Source organism: Glycine soja, chromosome 12 (genome assembly GCF_004193775.1).
Source record: "Glycine soja cultivar W05 chromosome 12, ASM419377v2, whole genome shotgun sequence".
Lineage (NCBI taxonomy): Eukaryota > Viridiplantae > Streptophyta > Magnoliopsida > Fabales > Fabaceae > Glycine > Glycine soja.
The window spans coordinates 42,958,431-42,985,883 of NC_041013.1; the positions used below are offsets into that span (position 1 = coordinate 42,958,431).

Here is a 27,453-nt window from a genome sequence, read left to right on the forward strand (position 1 = left end):
TTAAATGCTATTAATTAATATTAATAATAAAAATAAGTTAAAGGAGGTTATTTATTTCTTATAATAAATATTTAGATTCTGGGTAAAGAGAGAGAACTTTCCTTTTCTGTCCATTATTACCATTACTACACATCTCTCCTACATCATGGTTCCTTGATTTGAGATATCTGCTATCCTTGTCTTCCTCTAGATTCTATCTATCACTGTTTAGGTTTGAAAATCTGAGAGAGCTGACAGTTATTACCCTTTGACAGAAAAAAGAAAAAATTAAAATCTTTGGAAGAGGAATTATAAAAAAAAAAATAATAAACAAAGGTTTTGGTTTGGAAGCTGAAGGGGGCCCGTTTGATGAAAGTTTGTTGAGATTAGGTTCTCAGGGCACTGTTGCTAGCTTCCCTTTTCTTTGTACTGCTTCTTCAGATCACCTTTAAGCATAAATTTCAAACCTTTCTTGTTTCTGCTGCACCAAGCAAACAAAGATTTCACTTTTGTGCAAAAGGTTTTGTCTTTGGAGGGGTGTTGTGTTGTGATTCCTGAGAGATCCCGTGGGATTTTTTTTTTTCATGTTAAATGGTGTGTGTTGAGTTGAGTTTGAGGTGAAGGGTTTTTGTTTTTGGGGTCAAAGATCTTACATTTCAGGTGGGGACTGAGGGATCTCACACCCTCTACTTGTTTTGTTGATTGTTTTCTCACTTTCATTTTTTAATGGTCACTGTTGATTGCTTCGTCCGCAAGCTGTTGCCATATGGTCCCTGTTCTACTTTCTTTGGTGTTTGGGGAATTGGGATATAATTATCTTCATTTGGGCATCTTATCTCTTTCTTCAAGGGTGGTGTTTCTGAATCTGCTTTCAGATTGAGTAGGGGCTCTCCCACTGTCTCATATCTCTCTTGTTCTTGGGATTTGGTTCTGGTGGGGATTGGTGAACCATATCTTTTCCTTGAAAATGGGGCTTTTCACTTGCAAGGTGCAAGTTGTTGTTTGCTGCAGTTTGAGGGTTGAAAGTCTTGCAGCTGTGACAAAAAGTTACTTAATTTACTTCAGTTGTGGTTCTTCTTCTCAAGTTCAGTGATACTATTAGCTTCTGCTGTGTTCATGCATGATTCTGAGCTGAGTATATCAGTTTGGTTCCAGCAATGGTGCTGTTAAGATGTTTCTCAGTGACACTTTTGCAGTGGTGTTTCTTGGCTTGCTTACTTTGCTTGTCACTAGGGCTTAATAATAATAATAATCAAGCCCTATCTTGTGACCCTCATGATTTATCAGCTCTGAAGGAGTTTGCTGGCAACCTTACAAGTGGCTCTATCATCACAGCATGGTCCAATGACACTGTCTGCTGCAATTGGCTTGGAGTTGTTTGTGCTAATGTGACTGGTGCTGCTGGTGGAACAGTGGCTAGTAGAGTGACCAAGTTGATCCTTCCCGAAATGGGTCTCAATGGTACAATTTCACCCTCTTTGGCACAGCTAGATCAGCTCAATTTGCTGAATCTTTCATTCAATCATCTTAAGGGTGTTTTGCCTGTGGAGTTCTCCAAATTGAAGCTGTTGAAGTATCTTGATGTGAGCCATAACATGCTGTCTGGACCTGCTGCTGGAGCTCTTTCTGGTTTGCAATCCATTGAAGTGTTGAATATTTCTAGCAATTTACTTACTGGAGCTCTCTTCCCTTTTGGGGAATTCCCTCATCTCCTTGCTCTCAATGTGAGTAACAATTCATTCACTGGCAGATTCAGTTCACAAATTTGCAGGGCCCCCAAGGATCTTCACACCCTTGATTTGTCTGTAAATCATTTTGATGGTGGTCTTGAAGGCTTGGACAACTGCGCCACTTCTCTCCAAAGGCTGCATTTGGATTCCAATGCATTTGCTGGCTCTCTTCCAGATTCCTTGTATTCAATGTCAGCCTTGGAGGAACTCACAGTCTGTGCCAACAATTTATCTGGCCAGTTAACCAAGCATCTAAGTAAGCTCTCTAACCTAAAAACTTTGGTGGTTTCTGGGAACAGGTTTTCTGGGGAATTCCCAAATGTGTTTGGGAACCTTTTGCAGCTAGAAGAATTACAAGCACATGCCAATTCATTTTCTGGACCCTTGCCTTCCACCTTGGCTTTATGCTCTAAGCTTAGGGTGCTTGATCTTAGAAATAATTCCTTGTCAGGGCCAATTGGTCTTAATTTCACTGGCTTGTCTAATCTTCAAACACTTGACCTTGCTACTAATCATTTCATTGGACCCCTTCCAACTTCCCTGTCCTATTGCCGAGAATTGAAAGTTTTAAGCCTTGCTAGGAATGGTTTAACTGGTTCTGTCCCTGAAAACTATGCCAACCTCACTTCACTTTTGTTTGTATCCTTCTCAAACAACAGCATTGAGAACTTATCTGGGGCAGTGTCTGTTCTGCAGCAGTGCAAAAATCTCACCACCCTTATCCTCTCTAAGAATTTCCATGGTGAGGAAATTTCAGAAAGTGTGACCGTAGGATTTGAGAGTCTTATGATTTTAGCACTTGGGAATTGTGGTCTTAAAGGCCATATTCCTTCTTGGTTATTCAATTGCAGGAAGTTGGCAGTTCTTGATTTGTCTTGGAACCATTTGAATGGTAGTGTTCCTTCTTGGATTGGTCAGATGGACAGCTTGTTCTATTTGGATTTCTCAAATAATTCTCTCACAGGAGAAATACCAATAGGTCTGACAGAGTTGAAGGGCCTCATGTGTGCAAACTGTAATAGAGAAAATCTTGCTGCTTTTGCATTCATTCCTCTCTTTGTTAAGAGAAACACAAGTGTAAGTGGACTGCAATATAACCAGGCCTCAAGTTTCCCTCCTTCAATTCTCTTGAGCAATAACATATTGAGTGGAAATATATGGCCTGAAATTGGTCAATTGAAAGCACTGCATGCCTTGGATTTAAGCAGGAACAACATCACTGGTACCATTCCTAGCACAATTTCAGAGATGGAGAACTTGGAATCATTAGATTTGTCTTATAATGATCTTTCTGGAGAAATTCCTCCATCATTTAACAACCTCACATTCTTGTCAAAGTTCAGTGTGGCACATAATCACTTAGATGGACCAATTCCAACTGGAGGGCAGTTTTTAAGCTTCCCTAGTTCAAGTTTCGAGGGCAACCAGGGGCTTTGTAGGGAAATTGATTCTCCTTGCAAAATTGTCAACAATACAAGTCCCAACAATTCTTCTGGTTCTTCCAAAAAACGTGGTAGAAGCAATGTCCTTGGCATTACAATCAGTATAGGGATTGGGCTTGCACTGCTTCTTGCAATTATTCTGCTAAGGTTGTCAAAGAGGAATGATGATAAGTCTATGGATAACTTTGATGAGGAACTCAATAGCAGGCCACACAGGTCATCCGAAGCACTTGTTTCCTCAAAGTTGGTGCTTTTTCAGAATTCAGATTGCAAGGATCTTACAGTTGCAGATTTGTTAAAATCCACAAACAATTTCAACCAGGCAAATATTATTGGTTGTGGTGGGTTTGGTCTTGTCTACAAGGCATATCTTCCAAATGGCACAAAAGCAGCAATCAAGAGACTTTCAGGGGACTGTGGCCAGATGGAACGTGAATTCCAAGCTGAAGTAGAAGCCCTCTCAAGAGCTCAACACAAGAACCTTGTTTCTCTGAAAGGTTATTGTCGGCATGGCAATGAAAGATTGCTAATATACTCATACTTGGAGAATGGAAGCTTGGATTATTGGCTACATGAGTGTGTCGATGAAAGTTCAGCTCTCAAATGGGATTCTAGACTCAAGATTGCACAAGGCGCTGCTCGTGGATTAGCTTACTTGCATAAGGGGTGTGAACCATTCATAGTGCATCGAGATGTTAAATCTAGCAACATACTTTTGGATGACAAGTTTGAAGCTCATTTGGCTGATTTTGGTCTCTCGAGGCTACTTCAACCATATGACACTCATGTCACAACAGACTTGGTAGGAACTTTAGGATACATTCCTCCAGAATATAGTCAGACACTGACAGCAACCTTTAGGGGTGATGTTTATAGTTTTGGCGTTGTTCTTCTTGAGCTTCTTACTGGTAGAAGGCCTGTGGAAGTCATCAAGGGGAAAAACTGCAGGAATCTGATGTCTTGGGTGTATCAGATGAAATCCGAGAATAAGGAGCAGGAAATTTTTGATCCAGCAATTTGGCATAAGGATCATGAGAAACAGCTATTGGAGGTGCTTGCCATTGCTTGTAAATGCCTAAACCAAGATCCTAGGCAGAGACCTTCTATTGAAGTAGTTGTTTCATGGCTTGATAGTGTAAGATTTGCTGGTTCTCAACAGTGATCTTAGTTGCATTCCTGCCCTGATATTTGGGTTTTGGTTGGTGTATCATTGACTAAAAAGTTGTAAAGCAAGTTTGTTGTATGAAGGTGGAATGTTATTGATACAGTAGTCCTTATTTCGTTTTTTAGTCCCTTAGTTCATTAATACTGATAGGTGTAATATGTATAAATGATAATTTTGGCAATGAGATCGTTTTGCAATAAACAGTATGAGTATTTTTCTTTTTTTCCTGTTGATAATTTGTGGCCAATTGTTAGTGATTTTAATGTTATGTCTTAGTCGGACTTGTTCACTGTGCCCCTGCATGTGCATGTGATGCATGGCAAGTTATGACAAAATTTCTAATACTTCCAAATTAGGTGTCTTTTCTTCTCAGGCTGACTTCTTTACCTGGTCTAAATCACTCAGTTTTGGATATTTTTGTCTATTCCTGATTGTTGGTAAGATTCACTTTGTGTGGCTAATATTTGTGGTTTATGCTTGTTCCTAAAAAGCATGCATGCACTATTTCTTTTTCTTAACAAGAGTTGATTCCAAGTAGTATAACTTGTATAGTCTCTACAACATATTGCAAACTTAATTGACTCACTAAATTCAGGTGTTTCCTTAATCCTTATTTCAACAAGGAAAAATAAATCAATAGAAGCCTAGCAAATTGTCTCAGACAGCCACTCTTGCGGAGGCACATTTGTGGCATTAGTTAGCAAGATAAAAGTCTTGCCTGAATAAATTACTATATTGTTTTAGTAATCTAGTTTTCTTGAACTATCTATTCCATTTTGTAACCAGCCATGAATATATAGCAAATTTTGTGGTGCTTGTTGAGATTTTTATCTTCTAATGCTGGGTTATAACAAACAACCTCTGCAGTAGAAGTTCATTTCATTAACTCATTTTGGTGTTTATGCCTCTTCAACTCACTTTTGTCTAGTATTCATGTCATACTTGTTTCTTCTATGTGACTGGCTTATGCCTTCCCAAAATCCGCTGCAGGATAATGTAGATATAAGAATCTTTTCTACCTATAGCAAGTAAATTCCTTGCTCTTTTTCATTGCAAAATCAAAGACTATCCAGTAGCAAAAATCTATTCAGTGACTAGATCAGGAAATAATATTTGCATGATACCTTGTTTTCCAAACTATGCTATTTTTCTTATGGAAAATAATGACTGAAAACGAGTTGCTAGCATAGGTGTGAAACCGGGCCCAATCATTGATTCGGTCGAGGTAGTGAGTCAGTTAATCAGTAGTCCAACTGGTGGATCAGTAATTAGTCCGATTTGATCCGATATATATTAAAAATTTAAAATTATATATGTATCTATTATATATAAGAATATAACTAATATTATTTGAGTGAGAAAAGTTCATCCATACTCCAAAATCCAAAATAACAATTGATAATAATGAGATATCAAAACGATGTCATAGATGTGGTTCATTTTTATTATTTTTTATTTTTTTGTAAAATCGGTCGGATCAGACTGGTCCAACCGAGATCCGACACTTAACTGGTTAGGTTTGATTAGATCAATTGTGTGATTAATCCAATAATAGAACCAGTCTAAGTAGGTCACCAAGTTTTGGTTGGACCAATTCAACCGGTTAATTGAGTTTTACAACTATGGTTGCTCGACTTGAATTTTCAAGTGAAGGAGGGTTTTGATGGGAGAAAAAAACATTGACTACTTTCTTCTAACGAAATTGGTGACGGGATTATCCCTTCAATCAAAAAGAGAATAACATTTCTTAGTGGTTTGTTTAATGGAGGATGGACAAAACAACTGAAAACGCGGGGCATCATCATGGCCATAACAAGATGAGTGGAACATGCACCAAGGAATTCATCAATTGGTTGAAGAAATAAACCCCATCATAGCATTGATGTGAAATTCCACTGCCATCTATAATACAGGGGACTGTCTTTTCCATGTTGAAACCCCTCTCATATGATTCCATTACTTTAATTGGCAGGAGCTGGCTGCGGAACACCAACACTCAAAAGTGGCTTTTCTATAGGAAATGGACGAAACTTTTCTATGGTTGCTCGAAATTCTATATTGACAAAAAAGTTTTGATTAATCTAAAATCCCATGAAACCAACCACAAAGTTGCAATAACACATTTAAATATATGCTGTAGCTTTTTGGGCAGCTGAGAACTCTCTCCATTGTGAACTCACCTAATACAAAATGGGTGGTTATAAACATATCCAAGCAATGTCTCTTCCGCGTATGGTGACTAATAATGCCTTGTATATTAATATGGTACTTCAGACATAAAAAAGTAGAAATGATGTTGGTCAAGTCATTATCTATGAAAGTAGAAGCAATACGTTCCCATTTTAAATTGAAATTTTCAACTACAAAATGAGGCCAAGTAATAAGGAAATGTTCTCCTCTGATTTGATGTGTAGTTGAAAATAGAGAGGCATAGGAGAAAATAGTGGATAAAAAAGTAAGAACACAAGGGTACAAGATAGACAAAAATTCCTGGGACCCCACAATAATTAGCATGAGGATAGCCATGGACCTGGATACCCAACTTTGGCTCTCCTTCCCTTTTTCATGTTTAAAGCTTATATCGAATAGGAGTTTTGGGTAGAATTTGCATAGAGTTTTAGGTTTATAAAAATCGAGAGTAAATTATTAGATACTTTTTGTAGAACTAATTGTATTGACCTAAAAATAAGAAAAGATAATGATGTAATACATTTTCGGGTGAACTAAAATATCTCTTAACATGAAGGAAATTAAAGATTAATTCTTCGAGATGCTGATATTTATTTAAGAGACTAGCCTCTGCAAAAGGAATGGTCTGATCCTATAACTCTCAAAATACTTTCCACGACTAGAGAAACGATTCTAGTATCCAACAAATGGCACGTATAGACAAGGCTTTTGACCGGCCGAAATGAGCACATAGTCAAACATTAGGGTAATTCTATTGCCATTCTTCTCTCTTCACATCTTCTCTTATTTCCAAAATTAGTTTTGACTTATTTTTTACATTTAGATATCTAATTTTCAAAATATAAAAAATAGGAATTCAAAGTGCAAAAAAGAAAAGAAAAATGTAAATTGAATCACCCCAAACATTATTTAAGCTGAGATAGCAAAGATAGAACCCCACGTAGTCCCAATAGTAACTTAGTGGACTAAATTGGGGACTTCCCATTTTCTAGGCCTCCTCAAATCACATGGAAACAACAGCTACCAAAACTTACACTAATTATTTATATATTTGAGCCCAACAAAAAACAATGCTTAAATTAAAAACATCACGAGTGCCTCTTACATCATAAGTAGTTCTTGCGCCTAGAATGTCTAGACAAATTCATTCTTATCTAAATTCTATTTGTATTATTGTTTGGTTTTATATTACAACTCTTTTGCGACTATCAAAATTGAGAAAAATCAGAAATATATGCAATTGATGTCATCACAATCTTGTGATGACTTCAAGATAAAAATAAAATAAAATAAACAATATTTTCAAGATCGAAATAAATAAAAGTAGAAGATGGTACAAAATAACCTGTCAAATAGAACTACAGAAGATACATGCATTTGTTTTAGTTCTTACTCAGCAAATGCTGAATGACACATGTCACGAACGTGTCCATCCAAAACTCTTTCATCGTGTTACTCAAAAACTCTCAAATGCTGCCTTCACCGATTAATAATCCTAATATATATCAATGCTAACAATAAAAGTGAGGTAGCTATTTACTAGAAGAAGAGATATAGCAAATGAGCAGCACCAAGGTTACAAATGTTGTTAACCAAGAAAACAATCCTTGGGGTCTCCAAATCGATTCCCTTTTACGTTTCTCCTCCCCTTTCCACGGCTTCTTTATCCACTGCTTATGAACGTGCCGAAGTATATATCCCTCTCCTCTCTTGATACAAATTTTTACTATATATTAATTGAAAGAGAAATGCTTTGCAACAACATATTTATAGATATATTCTTTTGAACATTTTTATTATAAGCTTGTGTAGATTTTACTTCTTATTTAATTTGTATTTTTCTCATTTTATAATTTCAAACAAATCTTCAATAAACCATAAAAAGTGTTTTAAAATGAATGTTTTAAAGTATGTTGTTAACACTTATCATTAACTCAATATACACAATAACATATGTTAAGAATTACTTTTTTTAACGTGTAAATGAGTGTGAATATCATATGATTAATATGATATAAATTATCATGGGGAGTTGAAAATTAAATGTTGCAGGGTAGTAATGCAGTGGCAAAAGGAAGTAGTGAAAATGGGGCGATGAAGAGGGAGGATATGGATGAAGAGAAACAAGAAGACCTGCTGTGATAATATTTAATTTTACATATATTTATTTTATTATAAAATTTTATTTTAATAGAAATTAACAAATATTTGTTCTTATTTATCATAATTTTTAGAAAAATATAAGCTAATATATAGATTATTTTAAAAAATATTTTATATAATTTATACAAATTACATAAATTTAAATAATCTAAAAAATTAAAAATTTATTACTTTTCTAATTAAAATAAAACTAGATTTATTTATATATAAAAATAAATGTACACAATTTATATAAGTAATTTATATATTTACTATGAAACTTAAGTATAAATTTGTAAAGTTTAAATAAAAATATGTAAATTATTTAAAATAAAAACATATATAAAATGATATAAAATAAAATTTAAAAGATTTATATATTAAATCTTTTTTAATTTATAAATTATAATTAAAAAATATTAATAATTCTTAACTAATGATATGTATAAAACGGTGTTTATGAAACTAACTAAAAAAAACAAGTGTTTTAGTGATTTATTACCTTATCTTTGAATAAGAGGTCATGAGTTTACCTCTTGTTAAAATTCTTTTATTTTTTACTTTATTTAACACCTTGTCACATAAGAGTTATGTCAACAGCCTACATAAGTGTCACATTAACACTAATATTTTACATTAAAGTCAATGTTTGACTTTGGATTGTCAAGTGATGGAAGGATCCAAATTATTTATTCAGAAAAATAGAAACACTAAATGTTTTGATTTAAAAACAACTCGATCAAAATTGCGAATTTAAAATTATAGGGGAAGAAAAATTACAATTTAGCCTTTTCTTTTTGTTTTGGTGGCATAATAGAAGAAACTATTCAAAGAGGTGAGAGGGTTGCACTTGAATATAATCATTCAATACCAATCTATTTGAGTTTCTTTATGATCATCTTGAATATTTTGATCATTTTGAATGAAAACACCCCGATGAGCTATATCATTCAGTAATTTGAATATTTTGATCATACCGTTGGACAACATCCTGGTGAGCTATATCATTATTCTCCATAGCTTGGTCACATTTTGCAATTAACTTCACTCTTGATTCATTTTCGGTAGGTACCTTAATGCTTCCTTGGTCGATTTTGTTTATCATTTGAGCGATTTTCGTTTCATTTGTAGGTCGAGAAAGGTTCGCCAAAGGATCTTCATCTTTTGCAGTACCTACTTTAGCTCAAAGATTTTTGTAGTCGAAGTCGCCCATAATCTCTACATAACAAGAAAATTGAAGTTAAGCAAGTAACAAAGTTAAACAAAAAATGCATAAACTGTATATTGAGCAACAATATTCACCATCAATAAGCTTGTAAGGATTCAAAACAACTAGAAGTTCTAAGGTGTTTTTAATAACTGGACATTGAAGTTTAGACAAAAAGTTATTGTCAAGATCTGATTGGGATAACACTTGATGTAGATGAAAATTAAATTTAATAGGAAACTATTCCCAATAAAAGGGGAATTTTTCTTTGTCATCTAACTCATAAAATAACTCCTTTGAATCGTCATAGTTTGGAGATGACCACAATTGTACAAAATCCACCATGGCTGTGGTTTTCTTAGTAATGCCTAAATACCTCTAAAAATGCATAATTTTCAACTCTTTCCACACGAAGCCTTTGAAGCAGTTGTCCTTCACAAACTTACATCAATTCATGAGTTTTGTTAATAAAAATATGTCAAAATGCATTAAATTGACATGAAAACTCACTAAAAGATACCATTAAATTTGGGTTTATACAACGAAATAAGTAAGGCTTGAATCTTTTCCAATATTGGTTATACAAAGTAAATATGCTTTAGTTTTGGTACCATTCAATGAAATTCAACCACTCTTGGTTCCTAAGTTGAGCTTAAGTTGGTAAAAGTACATAAACTTGTTGGGAGTTGGAATAATGTTCAAATAGTTGCCTAAAATTTTGAAGGCGCATATGAACGCCCAATTGTCAAGGTGAAGTTGTCTATGGGCTAGGTTAAGTATGATGAGCATGTTGTACTCAAAAGTAGTGAAAGAGAGTGTTAGTTTGAGTTTTGAAAATAGACACTTGTACACATAGGTAAATTCAAACTTACCAGGGGGCTCTTTGGAAGACAAATTCGGAGGAGGTACATGGTTCATCATCAATAACATTATTTGTGTGATTAGAGGTCGTTAATGCCACCGAGTTTTTTAATTGAGTAATTCAATCCCAATTTAACAACCAAGAACAATAGGTGTCGACCTCCCTGTGAACTTCTTGGCAAGTGTACTAAATTGTATAAATAGTATAAAATAGTAGTCCAAGTATCATATCCATAGGGACTCATGTAATACTCGTCAAAATAACAACATTCACTAACTATGGCTATCAGAACAACAATTTTAATTTGATTGTGAAAATGTAAAAAGCAAGAACTTAAATAAACAGGAAATTAAAAAGCAAAATAACAAAAAACTCTTTTTGGTAATTTTTAAGAACACTTGAAATGTGGTAAAAATAAATAAGACAACAATGGATAGAAGTTTTGGGATTGACTTCACCAAACCATCTCATCATGTATACAAAGGTCAATCATCTAGTTTAAGGTTCATTTATTATCATCAACTCACAAAATACTCAAATCCAATTCCTTGGATGGAAAAAGCCAAGTCCCTTGACTAAACTATCAATTCATTGAATTAGTTTAGCCAAGTAACATGCATTAAGAAAAAAAGTTAAAAATGACTAACAAGTTTTTTTCCATCCCTAGACACAAAACTCATTAGATGTTCTTTTTCATTTTTAAGTTTAAATACATTTTCCAATGACTATTCAAACCTTAAAATCAAGCAAATGGGTGATCAAGTTAAAGCAAGCATTAATGTATAAAATAGAGCACTTAATAATAAAAAATGAACATAGATTAATAACTACAATGTAGACATGAAGATGGGTTCAACTACATCAGTTCCAACAAGGGTTAACTTAACTACATAACTAAAAGAAGAACAAGAAGATGCAAAAAATTAAGAGAAAATGATGCACAAAATGATGAGAGTTGGTAGGAAAGCCATAGAAAACAAGTGAGAGCTTCCTAGCCCCTCACGATGCCCTAGATAGCTCTCTAAACCAAAACTAATGAAATCCCCTTCATTTGGCTTTTTATCCCTTTGTTTTAGCTTCACTAATGCCACTTCAGCACTCCCATGCCCAACATTAAATTTCTCACGTTCAACTTTAGCTTTCTCATGCCCAGCCTCAAGTTGACAACAAACAAAAGGCATTTTTCTACATTCTTAAGCCAACCTCAACAAGAAAAATGAAAAATGTTGGCTTTTGGCTTTCAAAATATGCTTCCGAAGATGTTTGGCTTGAACTTCCAAATGTTAATCTTCCAAAATCTTCTAAAAGGTTAAAAACACTAAACCTAGTCCTAATTTATAGCTAGATTAACATAAAAGTGATTAAAACAAATTTTTAAGTCACGAAAATTTAAGATAAATGCCAAGATATATAAGCATACAAGGCAGTTATCACTTCTCTAATACCTAAGAAAATCCAAGAAGGGTAATTAGAGGAAACTCACCTTTCCTTTTCTTCTTTACTTTTTTACCTTTGCCCTTATCAAACTTAGTAATGTCTGTTTAATGTTTTCAACCTTTACCAGAAATAACTTTTGGAACCTTTACAGGGGTTGAAGAATTTCCTTCCTCTGAAGGAAGCAAAGATTTATGGTGAGACTTAGGAGGCTCATCACCCTTAAAGATGAAGAAGGCATGGTCAAATATAAAAGTTTTCCATACAGAAAATATAATTTGTCGTTTTTATGATTAGCATTGTAAAGTATGTTTTGTAACAGAAAATATAAAAGTAACAAATCAGAATTAGTAAAGAAAGATAAAGCACACACAAATTTTATATCGGTTTTCCCACAACCTTGGGCTATGTCCAGTCCATACACCTATAGGATTTTCATTAACATAAGCACCAATTGTGGTATTATTTCTTTCCTGAAGCTAGCCTCTACAAGCTCTTTCTGAGCATTCTTTCAAAGAGCCTCTCCAGGCTTTCACTTAAGTATTCTTTCTAAAATCTTATTTAGGCTTCACCATTAATATTCTCTAAGCCTTTGTAGACTATACTTAAGTATTATTTTTAAAAGCCTATCCAGGCTTCACACCCAAAGTAGCAACTACTACTTGACTTACATAACACCTTGTTTTGCCCACTCACAACCTTTAGAAAAACCAATCCCCTAATTTGTTCTCTTAAGTTTCCTTATCATAAATGGGTTCTGCTTAGGGAGAAGTGCCTAATACACCTTTCACGGAAAACTCATTAGTAAGCTCCCCCCTGAGAAGATGCTTACAAACATTCTATGGCTAAAAAGGTTTCGCTCTAAAGTCCAAGAAATTCTAGGCTAAGGAAGATTAGTATCAGAAGCAAATGATGTATATGTACAATGCAACTTTTGATCCATAACATCTTTATCCTATTTTTCTTCATAACAATGAACTCTAGCTGCACTTCATCCTCCTTAATTTGAGCTTTGGAGAGGATCATTGCTCCTTTTTCTTGAGAGGCTTGGAGGCCAAGGAGATTTGTTGCGAGTTGTCTCCATCAACACAATTAGTTCTTCCTTCTTCCTTAATTGGACCAACTTGCACACAATTTAAATTTGAAATTGTGGCCGTTGGTACTCATTATTATCACTGGTTCATGACTTCTCTTTTCTCTAGTATAATCATGAGTTTTGCTACTCCAAAAAAGTGAGTCTTTTGCAAGTTAATCTTTCTCCTTTTTTAGACCGTTGCAAATATAATTGAAACTCCTTTTATTGTTCTTGGTTGTTGGTGGTGACTAGCTCTTTCTTGTAAAAATTAACAAAATGGAAACATATTTCAGTTGGTTAAGAGGGAGTGTGAAAAATATAAAACGAAAATATGTTTATCTTTTATAAAGAAACTTAAATAACTTTCCGTTGTATAATTTATATAATGAAAATGTATTTCCATTAAAAGGGTATTTTGGAAATATATTTTTTTCAAAGCACATGGGGGTGTAAATAGCAAAATTGAGGGTGAGAGTATTAATTCCCAAAAAAAATATGAGGTTGACTTGACCCGGCTTAATTTTGTTTACATTCTGCAATTAATTTTGCACAAGTTATTCCCAGGGTCCGGTGTCATACACTCAAATCATTATAAATAAAATGTTTTAAAATGAAATTATTTTCTAAAATGAGAGTAAATAAAGATTCCTAATCTAATTTAAAATACACATTGATCTTAAGTCTTTAAACCTATTAAATAATTTGTGTAATTTTGTCAAAAAGATGCAAAAGTTAAAAAGTTCTAAAGAAAATCCAGGTACAATTCAACGTGAGGAGGAAATTTTCCTTGTAGATACGACCATAATGTAACTCACAAGTCAATAGCATGTGCAGATCACGTGCAATCATTGTACAAAAATTCCAATGTTGTCTTGCAAAGAAAAAGAGAAAAACCTCTTGTAGTTCTAATCATAAGATTCAGCGTATAAATCCCTTTATTTTGGGAAGATGTGTCGGCCAAAAGAAAGAGTTGTCCCATTTGTTCTTGTCTCCTCCTTTCAATTCATTTCCACCGATGAAGGTCTTGACACGTGTCATGCAAATAGCACACTACACGTGTTGAGTTGCTAATCTAATTTTCATGAGTCATGCTCAGCACACAGCGTTACTTCCACCGCGTGTCACACACCCTCACTCTTTTTGTTCCTTCCCTTGTCTCTACTCTTTCTTATATAACCTCCCCAAGGTCCTAATTTATCCTTTCAAGACAATTACAAGAGAGTAGTGTTACTATTACATAGTCACAGAAAAATGGCAAATAGAATTTCCCTAGTTATGTCACACAAAAATTTGGTCAAACACCTCCACTCAACTAGTACTAAAAATGCAAATGCTCATGTGCATACTCAAGTATATAACCCTAGTTATTAATTAATTGCACATATGCACATCTTTAGGTTTTTGGTTAATTTGGATTTCCTAATTAATATTTATGTACCCTTTTTTCTTCAGGGTGGTGATTCAATTGTAGGAGCAGCAGCACAAGGGGCAGTGAAGGCAACAGAGGTTTTGGAGAATGTGGGAGAAAGGGCTAAGGAGACTGTGGGCACAGCTTTGGATGCAGCAAAGAAGACTACAAAGTTGGTGACAGAGACAACAACAACCATGGTTGAGGCTGATACCAATGTTGTGGACACAGTTGAGTACAGATGTACTGAAGATTTGGGGGGCCAGCTTGGAGATGGCCATGATAGTTATAATTGAATGGGAGTTTATGGGAATTGATTAGGGGTCATCCTATGATTTTTCTTGTTGTGACTTCAATATATTATGACTTATAAAAGATTGAAGAAAAGGAATACTGAAGTTAATGTTCTGCTCATTTTGTTGTCTATGATCTATGAACATAGGAAGCCATATATTGTATAATGCCATTTGAATCATCTTGTGTTGTTTAAAGCAAACTCACCACTAAAAACACAGCTTCATTGTCAAATTTTATTCTGATGCTACTATATACTATAGATAGACACTTTGGATGATAAATTCTTCTTAATGTAATTATCAGCCACAACTAAATTATAGTTTATGATAAGTCATGGGGAAATAAAGTTTGGGGGTGTTTATTTGAAAAATTAATTGTTATTTATTATATTTTAAATGATACTAAAAATATTATTTTCTATTGCTCTGATGCTATTATATAGACATTTCGGATGACTTAATATTCTCTTTCATGGATTATTCTTAATATAATTAATAGCGACCATTAAATATAGTTATTATTGTTCAGGTACCAGTTATTTTTCAATTTTTTGAATAAAAATAAAAATTTATTTTGTTTTTTTATAAAAAGGTGAAAACATAGTTTTTTTTTAAATAATTATAAAATATTTATATTTTATTTTCTGTTTTTAATTATTTGTATAAAATATATAAATAAAAAATTTACAAAATAAAAAAGATAAGATATTCTTATAGTTATTTATATAAATATATATTTTTTCAAATAGGCCCTTATCAATCAATATCACAGTATTTCTTAGACTAGTGTACTGAAATAAATAAAGCATATACACTTTACCATCTCATCTCATTTCCTAATAAAACTTGAATTATCATGTATGTATTCGGTTTGTTATATACCAAAAAACATAAAAAGTAGCGACTGGCATGAGTCAATTCAGTCTGGACAAAATTATTTATTTAAATTCGTACATTCACCAATCTTAATAAATGTATAAGTACGTTTATCCAACTTTGCAGTATGAATTTTATTTTGTAATTATTGGTACCTAAATAATCATTTCATAAATTTTAAATATAATACATGAGTTTTCGATCTCAAAACTTAATTTAAATTAAAATGATGAAAGCTTACAATATCTGAAATTAGGTGAGTTTATTTATTTAACTTTCATTTTATTAATTTATAATCTCTATATTTAATAAATGCCGGTATATTTTTAGTTCACAGAGAACTAAAAAATATTTTAAAAAATAAAATAAAAGATAATTAAAATAACCTACTTTTAAGAATTAAAATATATTTTAGCCTATTATGTTAAATTCCAAAGTCATTAGTTACATTTTCGGACAATAATGTTTTGAAGTGTTTCATAAATATTAAATCAGAGTCAACTGCTACTTTTATGAATCTCATTATCATTTTTATCACAATTTATGAATTTAACAAGCTGAAGCTAGCTCTTAATTTGAACTTGTATAAAACTAAATTGCCAGTCAAATCGAAAGAGAGGGTAAACAGATGGTGAAACTCAACTCAACTCATAGCATAATAGCATGTATGATGCAAAGAGAAACTAGTCAATTGTCACAACATTATCGAACCATGTTTGAATAAACAACTGAATCAGATACCGCTGTCGGTTTCTTTCCCATAAATCCTCGTATAAAGGCAAAATCGACAAAGCATTGATAAGATAAAAGCAAGTATGCAAAGAGCCAATGGCTGGTTTTTCTGTATCTATGAAGAAGACACAAGGTAACTTCCAACACTTCATCATATCTTTGCTACAAAAAGTGAGCCGTGAAAACAAGATTTTTATTTTATGCCTTTATTCATCATGGGTTACCAAGATCTTGGGACCGACAACAGATTCCAAGCTTCTTGAATCATATGATGACGTGTAATTAATGTCAATGCAAGCTGTGTGTCTGCACTATCCCTTCTTTACAAAGACAAGCAAGAATATTTTTATGATAACGATTAATTAGAGTATATTTTGGGGTTAAATTATATAAAAATTTATAAAAATATTTTGAGCAAATAATTGTTAAATTAACATTATTTAATTAATTTATTATACTTAGCGAGTAAAATAAAACCTAAAAAAGCATGATAAGTTAAGAAGACAAGAATAATTAAGAAAAACAAGCTAATTAAGAAAATCAGGACTAATAAAGTTAAACAAAATAATTGAAAACAGTTAAAAAAACATGATTAATTAAGGAAAACATGTTAATTCAGGAAAGTAAAGTCGAGAGCTTAGTGCAAGAGAGAAGAAGGAAAAAAAACACAAATTTTAAGAGAATACAATTTCTTACAGAGGGCAAAAATGAGAAGAAGGAGAAGCAAACATTGGGAGTCACTTGTTCCTTCCATTCCTTTTCTTATCTTTTCCCTCTTTATTAAATATTTCCCTCTTCCAATTGTAAAGCTTCGATGACAATGAGAGGTTAAACTCCATTTGTTGAGAACTTGATAGTCAACTACTCTTAATGTAGTTTTTCTTCTTATCTATTTGTGAATATTACATTTGCATTATCTTTTCTTGTGCTTAATATTATTACTTGTGCCTTGATCACCCATTTGCATGGTAAGTTTTAGAGGTAATGTTGGGAAACATTATTGTCTAATAGAACTGGGAACAAATATCTAATTAAAGTCATCACTACGGATAAGTTGATATTTGTTTAGTCTGTTATACACCTCTATTCTTAATGCAATTTATTATTTTAGTTCTACAAAGGGATTTGAGAGAGAAAATAGATAAATTAGGCTCTTTCTTGTGGGGGACCAAAGTTAGAATATACTAGTAGATGCAAGTGTAAATTTGAATAATTATAAATATAGAAAAATTATTAATATTACATCAAAGAGCAACTCTGACAGGCTAAGTTCTTAACATTCTAATCTTCTGAATTTCCTTCTATAATAATATTGGATTTTTTTTTATCTTTTTTGTCTTTAACTAATTAATTTAAATTCTTATTTAATTTCTTATTTTGTTTGATTTAATTTTCTGTCAATTTAGATTATTATTTTTTTCATAATCTTCTCAAATCAATTTTCTTTAACTTCTTTTATTAATAAAATATTCATCTACTTAAGTACAAACAAAATCTTTATGGATTCGACACTCATATTTCTGTTTTAACTTTACTACTTAGACATATTAATGTACTTGTCAATTCATCAACACTCTACAAAGATTTCTTCTGAGTTCTTACTTTTATCCTTTCGCATAGAATTCTTCACAAGTGTCCCACACATTGTTAAAGACACAAAAAGAAGGACTATTTGACATTCACCAACACATAATTATGGGATCATCAACTATGTAAATCAATTGATAGCTTAATCAATAATTTTGAATTTGAATCTTCGATATATAATTACGTTAAATATTTAGATCGAGACAATATAATCAGTCTTATAGTTGAATTCGACTTGAGTAACATTATTTCCCGTGAAAGAATATATACCTGTGTACCAAGCTATGGGATAATGGGCTAGTTAGGCTTTAATATTGACTTGGTGCATGACCAAACAAAATTATAACATAGAGAAAGAATAAAAAGAAGAGCAAGGAGGCCGAAACCAACTCAACATGAGAGTGATGGACATTCTGATTTTTTGGTGAAGATGTTTACAGTGTGACATTCTGATTCTCTTGGCCAGAAGAGAAGACAAGCAATTAATATTCAGGCTGATGTATAATATGAATGATTCTACATTTGTGGCCAAGCATCATTTATGCCAATGAAAATTGATTTGTATCGATTAAGTTTTCAGCTTTGACATGTTATTTGTCATGACGCGGCCATTTTTTCTCCTTAAATACATATATATCATCGATCACATACCGAATAAAATGGCTAATTGCATTGTGACTTGAAGGGATGCTTTGAGCAATTACCTATATAACACAACTGAAAAATTCGGTTCAAGAGAGTTACAGATGCAGCACAGACAAATTTGGATTCAATGACATAACATATATATGGGTATCTAAAATTATCATAGGGCCTACTAAAACATGTAATTATAAGAACATATATGTGCAAGTCTACCTTGATTTTCCTTTAAAATGCCAAGATAAAAGCACTGGGGAAAGAAAGTCAAGGTAAACGCGAAATTGTTATTTTCCATTCTTCTTTACAGATGGCTTTCGGAAAAGTTTTTATAAAGTTTATTTGGTCTTATTTTGTTAATAAGAAATAGGTGTGTTTAATTTATTCACGACTAATCTCTACTAAAAAAAACTTGGTTAATTATTATTAGTGAATCTCTTTCAATGACATGTAATTTGGTTTATAATTTTCTAATAACCCACGGCCTAGATAAAACTTGTAATAAATCAAACAACTGCAAATTAGGTTCAATTATTATTGGTTAGTTTGACATAAGGCTTTTGCTAAAAAGTGATTTTAATTGCAGTTATTTCTATCTTATCTTTTAGTTAGAATGGATAGTCGTGAATGAAGTGTTAGATATTTCACATTAGTTAAAAATAATATCATGCAAATAAATTATGAGTGAAGAATAATCTTTATCCTACAACTTAATTTATTTAAATGATTAATTATAACTTTATTATTCAAATATCATCCTACTTTAAATACATCAAATTTTACTGTACCAAAAATTAGAAGACTGTACCATAAAAGAATTATATATATACCTTGGATTTTTTCAACTAATCTTTTATCTTTTATAATTAACATTTATAATGGCTTTCGGAAAAGTTTTCATAAAGTTTATTTGGTCTTATTTTGTTAATAAGAAATAGGTGTGTTTAATTTATTGACGACTAATCTCTACTAAAAAAACTTGGTTAATTATTATTAGTGAATCTCTTACATTTATATTTTTGCATCAATTACTAGTCTCTTCATCAATGATATGTTAGTCTCTTGATCATTTATTAGTTTATATTTTGCAATAACGTTTCTTACTTTTATCAATGACATGTAATTTGGTTTATAATTTTCTAATAACCCACGGCCTAGATAAAACTTGTAATAAATCAAACAACTGCAAATTAGGTTCAACTATTATTGGTTAGTTTGACATAAGGCTTTTGTTAAAAAGTGATTTTAATTGCAGTTATTTCTATCTTTAGAATGGATAGTCGTGAATGAAGCGTTAGAAATTTCACATTAGTTAAAAATAATATCATGCAAATAAATTATGAGTGAAGAATAATCTTTATCCTATAAGTTAATTTATTTAAATGATTAATTATAACTTTATTATTCAAATACATCAAATTTTACTGTACCAAAAATTAGAAGACTGTACCATAAAATCTTTTATAATTAACATTTATAATGGCTGAATCCATTTGCTTTTGTCCATTACAACTAGATGCCATCCATGGTGAGAACTCACATCAAAGTACCAAGTACGATTGACATCTTGCCTTCTTGTGAAACCATGGTGGTAGCGTGCTAGGTCATGTCAGTACAAGTAACCACATGATTGTTGTGGCCACAGTAGTACTGTTGCAACAATGCATGTGTCAAGATTACCAGCTAATGCTATCCCCCCATATTTATGACATCATTTTTTTATCAAACAAAAAGTTTATGACATCATTTTATGCCAGAGGTTGTGCAAGTACAGTTTTCATAATTTCATATCTCCAAGCACTAAATATTTTATTAACCGTTTAATCACACGCACATCATTAAAAGTATGAATAATATACAAGAATCAATTTTATGTCATAAAATCATGGTGATACCATGAAAAATAAGAAGTTTATCTATTGTTTTACCTTCCTCATGAATTTAATTGATTATTTTTAAGCATGAAGCTAATCCAATTACATTATAAATCTAATTCTTTTCTCCTTTCTACTCAAATTTGCTTAAAGACAAAGTGAAAGCCAAAGCAAGGTTCACAACAAAATATTTTCTGGGTGGAATTCAATTCAAGCTAAAGAGATAGATTTTCTTGTTGCTGTTCATTTGTCCTTTTTGCTTCCATGAAATATATGATATGTCTCACTCAACTGCTATGACTACTTCACTGGATTTTGATTTAAAATTCAGTGCACAAGTACATCTTGCCCTGTGCATCTCAATCAAATGTTTTTAGTGATACTACTAACTAACATTTAAAATGGATTTAACATGATTTTTCAGTCCAATGATTCAATTGGAAAATTTCTATTCCATTGTGTTTGGTTGTGAAAAAAAAAGTGTGAAAAGAAAAAAATGAAAAAAAAGGAAATACAGTAGAAAGAAAGTGAAAAGTCTAAATTAACCCTGCAGGTACTATCTTCCTGAATCAGTTTTTAATCATGCAGATTTTGCATGAAGTCATTAGTCATATCATCATATATCTTTTTGTAAATACAGTTGTTGAAGGTGTGCATGTGATATGGGTCCTTCACCTGCGTATCAGAAATCACATCAACACACAAAAGGGAAAAAATCCTCCTCTTCCAAATTGTAACTCCTTGAGCACCATTAGTTAAGCATTTAGTCACCACAAAGGAACCTAGAGTTTATTTGACAGCACTGTCACTTTCAACACAACATTCATGCAAAATTAATCCCCACTTCCCACTTACCCCAAGAATTGACATTTAAACTTTGCTTTATTTGCTTATCATTACAAGACAAAACACATCCCCATGCATTACTTCCCCCACCCTATGCTAAGCATAACACAACTAACAAAATGGAGCCTGTGGTCCACACCTCTTCCCCCTTCTTTCTCCACCTTTTTGGCTCCCTATAAACTCCGTCTTTCACTCACAATGCTCCAAGAGACAAGGCTCTAACCGTTTTCTTGCTCCAGCACTTTCTTCTACTTCTTCATCATCATTGTCACCACCACTCACAATGGAGATCAAGAGTAGAGAGAGGATACAAGTGTCAATTGAAAAGGTGAGGAGAGACAGCACAGTTGAAGTTGAAGATGAAGAAGAGGAGGATGAAAGTGTGGTTGGTGGTGAGGGTGGTCTTGCAGAAGATGAGAAGAAGAAAGGTGGTGGAGGGAGTGGGAGAAGAGGGTCAAGTGGAGTTTCTCCACCTTCTTGTCAGGCAGAGATGTGTGGTGCTGATTTGACTGTTGCAAAGAGGTACCATCGCCGCCATAAGGTGTGTGAGCTTCATTCCAAGGCTCCTTCTGTGATGGTTGCAGGACTGAGGCAGAGGTTTTGCCAGCAATGTAGCAGGTGCTCATCAATCCCTCATCTAAACAAAAGCAATTTCTCCTAGTGTGAATTTGTGTTGCCTTTGGCATTTTGCATCACATATATGGTAGAGTTGATCGTGCTTTTCCATCATGTGTTTATAGTTTTGAAACTAAGCATGGTACTACTTTTGAAGTAAACCTTCAAATTTCAAACTAAGAACAAACTGCTTAGAATTGAAGACATGCCTTGATTACTGCATAAGGAATTTGGTGTTCTGTCAATGTTTCATGCATACATCAGAAACACACATTAAGAATTTAACTTCAGTGCTTAGACCTTTTCACTAGGTATGTTTACTTCTATTTTCATTTCCTGTTTTTATATTCTGTTTTCACTTTTAATTTACAAGTTTTTTTTACCATTTCCTGTACAAATATTTGAAAACAGAAAACAAAATTGAAAACAAAAGTGATCAGTTTTGTAAATTAAAAGTGGAAACAGAAAATAAAAATAGAAGTAAACGGGCCTTATCTTTCCATATAAAGGAGCAGAAGTGTCAACTATTTCAAAGGACTGCTTCCATGCATTTGCCTTATTAGAAACCTGTGATGAGTCTGTGCAGGTTCCAAGAGCTGGCAGAGTTTGATGAAGCTAAAAGAAGCTGCCGGAGACGCTTGGCCAGACATAACGAGCGGCGCCGGAAAAGCAATGCTGAAACTTGCAATGAAGGATGCAGTGGAAGCAAAGGGCAGCACCCTACAGAAAGCCACTGCAGAAATGCTGATGTCTGGGGAAGAATTCAGATGAACATTGCAAAGAATTCTGGCTACAACTCCTTCCATATTAGATGAATCCAATGTGTTCACCGGCATGCTCCCTCTCTTCTGTCAATGGATCTTCACAGTTTACATGCCAAGGCATATAATAAAGGCCCCTTTCTTTATGTTACGAGAATAAGCATCTAAACCAGAATGAAAAACTCCCAACATCTAAAGGTGGTGTCGTATGTATAATACTAGTTCATTTCCCTTAAGCTCTATATTATATTTACTTAGCCAGTTTCTTCTGTTTCTGTGTGCCTTGGAATATATGTATTCTATTGTGCCCCCCCCTTAAAATGGTGTACCCCTATGCCCCCTTGATTAGAATAAAATCTATTGCTTCTTTGACTAAATTCACGTATCTCTTTCAATTATTTCTATACCTTGTTTGTGCTATGTTAATAAACTTCATAGATTCATTTGAGACTCAACCTATACATTTTTTTTCATATCCGTTTCTTTGGATGCATTATTTTCACTTTGCCTTGAAAATCTCCACAATATAGCTGTAAACTTTATTTTTATCACCAGTAAATAAAATGGTATCCATTAGGGTAGTCTTAGTAGTTAGTAGTAGGGGGATTTTGGTAGTATGCACAATTCTAACCTTGTTGTCGCCATTCTACAAAGAAAAGAAAAAACAGTAAATAAAATGGTATAGTAGCTCAAAAGTTTGACAAACATGTTCCTTCTCTGCCCCTGTCAATGATTGATATGCTTATATTACTGCAAAGCCATAACCCTTCTTCCTATTCATGAAAAGATACCGTTGAAAGGTCATTCCCAAGTTCGTTGTGAAAAAAAAACAAGAAATTGTGAGAAAGCTTCCCACACACTCTAGAGACTTTAGTTATCCAACAGCGATAGGAGTGTAGGCCGATACAAACGAATAACTTAATCTAAAATCTCATAGGCCTGGGCAGTGATATGAAATTAAGCTTTCAAGATCACTGACATTGACCAAACTTCCTTGCAAGCTTACAGATTAAAGTTTGGTCTGCATAATTAGAATCTACTACATCTTTCCCACATTGTTACTTTAAATAACACGTTGGCCAAGTTAATTTGCATGAATGACTCAACATAACAACACCACCTGATGGCTGTCAAGCATTATCATTTTATTCATTACACCGAAGTTTATGTTACACTTGCAAGTTGCTGGATCAACGTCTATCATGCCAGTCTTGAGATCACTGAAATTTTACAACAATGCAGGAGATATCATCGGTGCTTTTCCTGTTAACTGCTTCTTCGGTAAGGCGCTTTGCTGAAGACCGTGCATCCTTTATATTTCTGATACAATTAACTGCTTCTTGATTTGACATTACCTGGAATAATTTAAATAAACAGATTTTTAATATTAGATAAATAACCATGTGTATCAAACATGACTTGTTGGTACCAAATAGGTTTGATTATTCATTTGGTCAATCTTTACGTTTAATATCTATACCTAAAAATTATTCGTTTTAGTTCCTAGACGTACATTTTTAATCTGTTTTAGCCCTTGTCTTCTAAATTTGTAGAGACTAAAATCGACTAAAAAACGTATGTGTAAGGACAATCGAGTTAAAAAGTGTATGCGTAGGAACTAAAACTAAAACGGGCAGTTTCTAGATGTAGAGATTAAAACATAAAGATTATGAAGGTATAAAAACCAAATGAGTAATTAAATCTAACCAAATATAAACATAGATAGACAGACAGATAGTCATAAGGTGCTTGCATCATGCTTCATTTATCAAAACTGACCTTCCATAATCCATCACTGGCTAATATAACAAACTCTGCATCATCCTCTATAATCTCCACAGTCACAAATGGCTCTGAACTCAAGTGTTTCTTCAAGCTTTTGTCACCAAATGCCCTTGACACTGCCAGCCGTCCATCAACACGAGGAACATCCCCTGAATTGATTACAAAAGCTGTATCCTTAGCACTGGAACAAAGTCTGTCATGCTCTAAGTAAACTTTTTAGAGCAAGCAACTCAACTAGATCAGGAAAGCATTGAGAATCATTAGCTCTCTGGGCTACAAATCCCACTACTGACCAACCTAGTGGAGCATTTTAATTAGATCAAGGAAAAATTCTATGCATTTTAAATTATGTCATACCTGGAAAGTTTGATACAAAACCACCTCTATTTTTTATATCCTCATGTTCTGTGGTTGGCTCATGATCCACTGATAGTTGTTTGGCCACACCCTTCTTACATAAGACAGCCCGAGAATCCCCAATGTTGGCTACTATTAACTTATGACAATTGACTAATATTGCTGTAACTGCAGTTGAACCCCCTCTACCTAATTCACCCGACATCTCTAAAATACTAGAATCAGTTTTACTGTATGCTCTCTTGACAGCATCTGCAGGTTCTTTCCAGAAGTCAGGCTACACGAAACAAAAACATGATTGAACTTCTATTAATAATCATATTCATTTAACTACAGTTAGAACTATGAAGTTTTCAATTTGATTTTTTTAGAATATGCCTGAGAAGAATCTCCATTACAGTTCATGATTCACATAAAGCAGCTTACAGATTTTGTAACCAGCAAAAGCTACGACCATGCATTACCTCTTGTAAGATATTATCAAACAAATGAGATCGTAAGTAATTAGGTACGTTGTGACCCGCATGGCCGTCAAATATTGCAAACAAACCCAATTCATTGTTATCTATTTGCCTAAATTGAGCCACAACGTAATCCTCCATGTCATGATATGATTTTCCTTTCACCAAATGAAAGCCATGAGTTATGTTCTTTGACATCTTGCTCTTTCCTTTCCCTGAATCAGGGTCTGATGAACCCAAACCAACTTTTACCTGCAAGCAACATACTCATGTCAAATGACTGGCACGAAAATGACTATAGACTCATGCTATGGTCAAAAAGTCGAGTTGTTAAGCAAGAGGTTGATTGGTCTTCCCATACTAGTTTTATGAAGGTGCATTCAATTCTGAAGGTTGTAGGCCACATGTAAAGTAATATGCTCTGACTGGAGACACCGGTAGTGCCTTCCCTCCCTCTACACTAAATAACTGATTTATTGTTTATAACATGACTGTTCATCACACTTTAGGTCAATAATGGGATTTGTATCAATTACATAGTTTTAAAATTTGGGTTTAGATCTAACTAAATCCTATAAAGCCAGCTTGTGAGGATAACCCTCACCTCACTTATATATATTATTTTGGTCATATCACTAGTCAGTGTAGGATCTCCAACACTCTCTCACATCAAAGACTGGAATGCAATTTGCAAGACCAGAAATTTGCAGGTAGTTCAATAGCAACCTGATAAGACCAACAACAATTGCTAAGAAAGACTCTGATAACACCTTAGAACTTGAGCTTAGGGTCTAACTCAAACCTACAAAATCGATTTGTAAGATAAGTTCATCCAAGTTTTATAAAGACTACATTGGTCATCATATCTCTAGTTGATGTAGGATCTCCAACACATAGAAATAGCTTTTACAACTATCCTAGAAATTTTTTTAGAAATCTCTCTATTTCTTTTACCATAGCTTTTGCAAAATTCATTGAGGAAACCCTAGATTAATGACAAGGAAAGGTTGCATCTTGATAACACACATAACCAGGTTCTGGAAGCAAGCACTCAACATCTTTGTTTTGTAACTTTTCTACATCAGAGTAAAGTGGTGGGTGATACAAATGAGCAAAGATAGGAGTAAGCTGGTTAGTTCTGTAATAAGCTCTCATTCATCACAATTCACACTGACACATGCTAAAACCAATTGAAGAATTTGACATAAAGTGTCAGGTATATTTATCTCACCCCGGAAACAGATACATATCAGTTTTAGTGATATGTTTTCCCTACAGATCGGAGCTAGTTGAAAGAGTCTAACTTTAGAATGCAGAAAAGTAATTGGAGACACCATCTTACAAGTCAAAGTCAATGATGGAAGACCAGGCACAGTGCATGGATTAGTTCAATAACAACCACAAAAGGCATACAAGAAAACTAGTGGAGCTGATTAAATTTAACAATACAAGCAATCCACTGAATCTATTGGTGAAGATTAATACCAAAAAATGAAGATCTACATCATTTCCTCCATCCATGAATACAATAACAAGAAAAATGTTATCCAAGTCCAACCATGAATCATTTTTCTCCAAAACAACAAAAGGGAGTGCTCCATACCTTCATCTTTTGAAGGATTTCTCTGGTAGTCATAGCTGAGCTCCTTGATTTGAAGAAAAGAAAAGGAAAAGAAGGCAAAACAGAAGAGAAAGATGAGTGACTGCGCTCTATGCTGATGAGGATTGAAAATAGTGGCGTTGACAGACAGGTCTGAAAAGGACAAGTCCACCTTCTTTGGTTTTTTTGATAACTACTAAAACTGTTATTTAACTTTGCAGTTTACACCCCTTATGAAAAAAAAAATCAATTTTATTTATTTATTTAGACTTACCATATATTTGGTTTCTTTTCTTATACTCTTATTATAGCAGGTGTTTTGATTATGAATAGCTAGGCCTCCACGTGGAATAGAGTAAAATTTTAAGGTTTAAATAAAGTTTTTCTTTA

At 33.4% G+C, this 27,453-nt stretch overlaps 4 protein-coding genes across 5 annotated transcripts; 3 read left to right on the plus strand and 1 right to left on the minus strand.

The window, feature by feature from the left end:
* The first annotated feature begins 201 nt into the window (after window positions 1-201).
* On the plus strand, window positions 202-4,540 carry LOC114380049 (phytosulfokine receptor 2-like). Its single transcript, XM_028338958.1, has one exon. The coding sequence runs from the start codon at window positions 1,137-1,139 to the stop codon at window positions 4,311-4,313; it is 3,177 nt and encodes a 1,058-aa protein (XP_028194759.1). The 5' UTR covers window positions 202-1,136; the 3' UTR covers window positions 4,314-4,540.
* Window positions 4,541-14,432: 9,892 nt separating this feature from the next.
* On the plus strand, window positions 14,433-15,148 carry LOC114378113. The gene is made up of 2 exons (XM_028336659.1): window positions 14,433-14,576; window positions 14,679-15,148. The coding sequence occupies exons 1-2, from the start codon at window positions 14,478-14,480 to the stop codon at window positions 14,928-14,930; spliced, it is 351 nt and encodes a 116-aa protein (XP_028192460.1). The 5' UTR covers window positions 14,433-14,477; the 3' UTR covers window positions 14,931-15,148.
* Window positions 15,149-21,582: 6,434 nt separating this feature from the next.
* On the plus strand, window positions 21,583-23,237 carry LOC114380089 (squamosa promoter-binding-like protein 3). Its single transcript, XM_028339017.1, has 2 exons — window positions 21,583-22,102; window positions 22,686-23,237. The coding sequence occupies exons 1-2, from the start codon at window positions 21,768-21,770 to the stop codon at window positions 22,912-22,914; spliced, it is 564 nt and encodes a 187-aa protein (XP_028194818.1). The 5' UTR covers window positions 21,583-21,767; the 3' UTR covers window positions 22,915-23,237.
* A 370-nt stretch (window positions 23,238-23,607) lies between these two features.
* On the minus strand, window positions 23,608-27,237 carry LOC114380088 (probable protein phosphatase 2C 39). Of its 2 annotated transcripts, none has more exons than XM_028339015.1 (5): window positions 27,067-27,237; window positions 25,467-25,715; window positions 25,003-25,279; window positions 24,640-24,794; window positions 23,608-24,215 (listed from the first exon to the last, which is right to left on the minus strand). In XM_028339015.1, exons 1-5 carry the CDS (start codon window positions 27,097-27,099, stop codon window positions 24,078-24,080), a joined length of 852 nt encoding a protein of 283 aa, XP_028194816.1. In that variant the 5' UTR covers window positions 27,100-27,237; the 3' UTR covers window positions 23,608-24,077. The 2 variants fall into 2 exon arrangements, with proteins under 2 accessions (XP_028194816.1, XP_028194815.1); XM_028339014.1 differs by lacking the exon at window positions 27,067-27,237 and adding an exon at window positions 26,949-26,999.
* Between the last annotated feature and the right edge of the window lie 216 nt (window positions 27,238-27,453).

Excerpts from the sequence above, each read along its gene's own strand:
- LOC114380088 (XM_028339014.1), bottom strand. The coding sequence starts at position 26,984 with ATGGATGGAGGAAATGATGTAGATCTTCATTTTTTG. Across the intron at positions 25,716-26,948 it reads ATGTAGATCTTCATTTTTTG|GTAAAAGTTGGTTTGGGTTC; the intron begins GTATTAATCTTC and ends TGTTGCTTGCAG. Across the intron at positions 25,280-25,466 it reads TTGATAATATCTTACAAGAG|CCTGACTTCTGGAAAGAACC; the intron begins GTAATGCATGGT and ends TGTTTCGTGTAG.
- LOC114378113 (XM_028336659.1), top strand. The coding sequence starts at position 14,478 with ATGGCAAATAGAATTTCCCTAGTTATGTCACACAAAAATTTGGTCAAA. Across the intron at positions 14,577-14,678 it reads ATGCTCATGTGCATACTCAA|GGTGGTGATTCAATTGTAGG; the intron begins GTATATAACCCT and ends TTTTTTCTTCAG.
- LOC114380089 (XM_028339017.1), top strand. The coding sequence starts at position 21,768 with ATGGAGATCAAGAGTAGAGAGAGGATACAAGTGTCAATTGAAAAGGTG. Across the intron at positions 22,103-22,685 it reads TTTTGCCAGCAATGTAGCAG|GTTCCAAGAGCTGGCAGAGT; the intron begins GTGCTCATCAAT and ends GAGTCTGTGCAG.
- LOC114380049 (XM_028338958.1), top strand. The coding sequence starts at position 1,137 with ATGGTGCTGTTAAGATGTTTCTCAGTGACACTTTTGCAGTGGTGTTTC.